At 56.6% G+C, this 2,100-nt stretch overlaps 1 protein-coding gene across 1 annotated transcript in view; it reads left to right on the top strand.

The window, feature by feature from the left end:
* Positions 1-702: 702 nt before the first annotated feature.
* The window catches only part of DICSQDRAFT_63456 (uncharacterized protein), a gene marked incomplete at both ends in the record, with an annotated part of 2,776 nt that continues 1,378 nt past the window's right edge, over positions 703-2,100 (top strand). Inside the window, 3 exons of the mRNA XM_007367056.1 lie at positions 703-1,298; positions 1,525-1,528; positions 1,555-1,758. Of these exons, the coding sequence (XP_007367118.1) occupies positions 703-1,298; positions 1,525-1,528; positions 1,555-1,758 (804 nt within the window). The remainder of the gene's footprint in view (positions 1,299-1,524; positions 1,529-1,554; positions 1,759-2,100) is intronic.

The following is a 2,100-nucleotide window of genomic DNA, read 5'->3' as shown; positions in this document are numbered from 1 at the left end:
GAGAACAAAGGGCGAGAAGGAAAAGGTAAAGGCATGGCGATCACAGGAACGTAGAATGCGGGTGTGGGAACGTATCTACAGTGTCCAAACTGGGATGGGCTAAGAAAGGAAATGGTCCGAAAATGGAAGGTGGGCGTCAAGGGGAGGGGGATGGGCGGCAAAAAGGGGTGTCTGTCCAACGTCCGTGACACACGCTGCTGAGCGCGGCGGAGAAGACGGCGGCTTGGATCGCGTTGAGCTCCATCTGGGTCGACACCACGCTGTTAAGCGCGACAAAGACGGTAGCCCGGATCGCGTTGAGCTCCATCCGGGCCAACGCGACGCTATTGAGCGCGACGAAAGCGACGGCAGCGGAGGTCTCAACGCTGTTGAGCGCGACAAAGACGGCAGCGGCGGAGGTCGCGACAATGGGGAGTTCGACGGTTACCTGTCAGACATGTTAGAAGACGTCGAGGATACCCTCCCCGATGGTGCGCGACAAGAACAAGATGAGTGGTATGACGAACGCTGCATACCTGAAGTCCTCGTTGGAGCCCCCCCCGGGCCCGCCCTCCCATTCCCCTCTCCAGGCCATCCCTCTGTCACAGCTCACCTGAGCAACCCAGCAACCCCATCCCCTGCCTCCCAAGCTTATTCCCCTTCCAGGCTTCATTCCCCTCCCAGTTCCAACCCACACCTTCGACTGCCATTCCCGCCACAATCCCACCCAAAAAACAACACAACGTACCTGTACGCGTAGCCCGCCAGAAAGCCCAAGACGCGGCTCGAGAGGCCCGTCGGAAAGCCCTTGTCGACATGAAGAAGCTTTTGAGCTCCCGGAAGGCCCTCCTTGTTGGCAGGGCCAGCGGCTTGCAGGCCTATCAGGCGCGGGCCATTCAGGCATGCTTGCACCTGATGGACGCAGAAGGGCAGGGGATGATGGCGGCGTCCGAGGTGGCAGCACGAGCCAACCTGTTCTCCAGGAAGTGGGGGGCGCGACTTGTCCGCAAGTGGACCCAGGCGTGGGTGAGGACGAGGATGCTGCCAGAGTCCCAACGTGGGCGGCATGCGAAGGTCATGTCAGTTCTCGCCCATCCCACGGTGCGCGCTGCAGTGCACGCCTACCTTCGTTCTGAAAAATGGAGTCAGAATCCTGTCAGACTCAAGCAGATGATGAACAACAAGCTCAGTATGGAGGAAGCCCGCGAATATCGTCGTATTCTCAAGTCGGAAGAAATGCCCAACGGGCTCAAGGGCTTCGTTACGATGGAAATCCTCCCCCGATACCATCTGAAACCGGGTCACCTTGGACTGTCCCGGTCAACCATGCGCCGCCTACTTCTCAGTGAGGGCTTCACCTGGTCCGAGCACCGGAAGGCTATCTATTATGATGGCCATGAGCGACCTGACGTCGTAAAGGATCGTAACGAGCGCTTCATCCCCGCAATGCAAGCCATTCGTGTTCACCTCATCCGGTACATAGTTGGTGCTGTGGACACTGAAGCATTGCCTGATCCCCACTTGGATCATGGTATCCTTGTTCAGCCTCGTCTCGTACTTGTCGCGCATGATGAGATGGTGGCCCAGGCGCACGATGGGGCACGCTGGAGTTGGCTCCTCAATGGAGAGTCCCCGATCAGGAAAAAGGGACCTGGGCGGGGATTGCACCAGAGCGATTTCATTTGCTCAACTGTTGGGTGGCTGCATGAAGCTAGCGTTACATTGGAATATGGTAAGAATCACGAGGGATTCTGGAACGGTGAGCTTTTCTGCAAGCAGGTATATATTTTTGCCATTGTTGTATATGGATCAAACTTATGCAGTAATCTTCTCAGTTGACAGAGAGGTTCTTCCCAGCATTCAAGAAGGCACACGGAGATGGGCACATCGCCTGCATACTTGTCGATAACTCACAGGGATGTTACAACTGACTGTCGAGCGAGTAAGTGGAGACGAGCGAGGCAGGCAGGAGCGCCGACGAGCTCTGATCGCAGTGAGACTGGAGCGGAGCTCAACAGGCAGGACTGGAGACAAGTTGTGTATTGAGCGAAGTATCTACAGAGCGAAATACACGATGGCTTACCTGGAGACAAGAGGTCGAAACTAGAGTCTCCAGGTAGC

Source organism: Dichomitus squalens, assembly GCF_000275845.1.
Source record: "Dichomitus squalens LYAD-421 SS1 unplaced genomic scaffold DICSQscaffold_22, whole genome shotgun sequence".
In the NCBI taxonomy this organism is placed as follows: Eukaryota; Fungi; Basidiomycota; class Agaricomycetes; order Polyporales; family Polyporaceae; genus Dichomitus; species Dichomitus squalens.
This window is presented reverse-complemented; position numbering and strand designations above follow the sequence as displayed.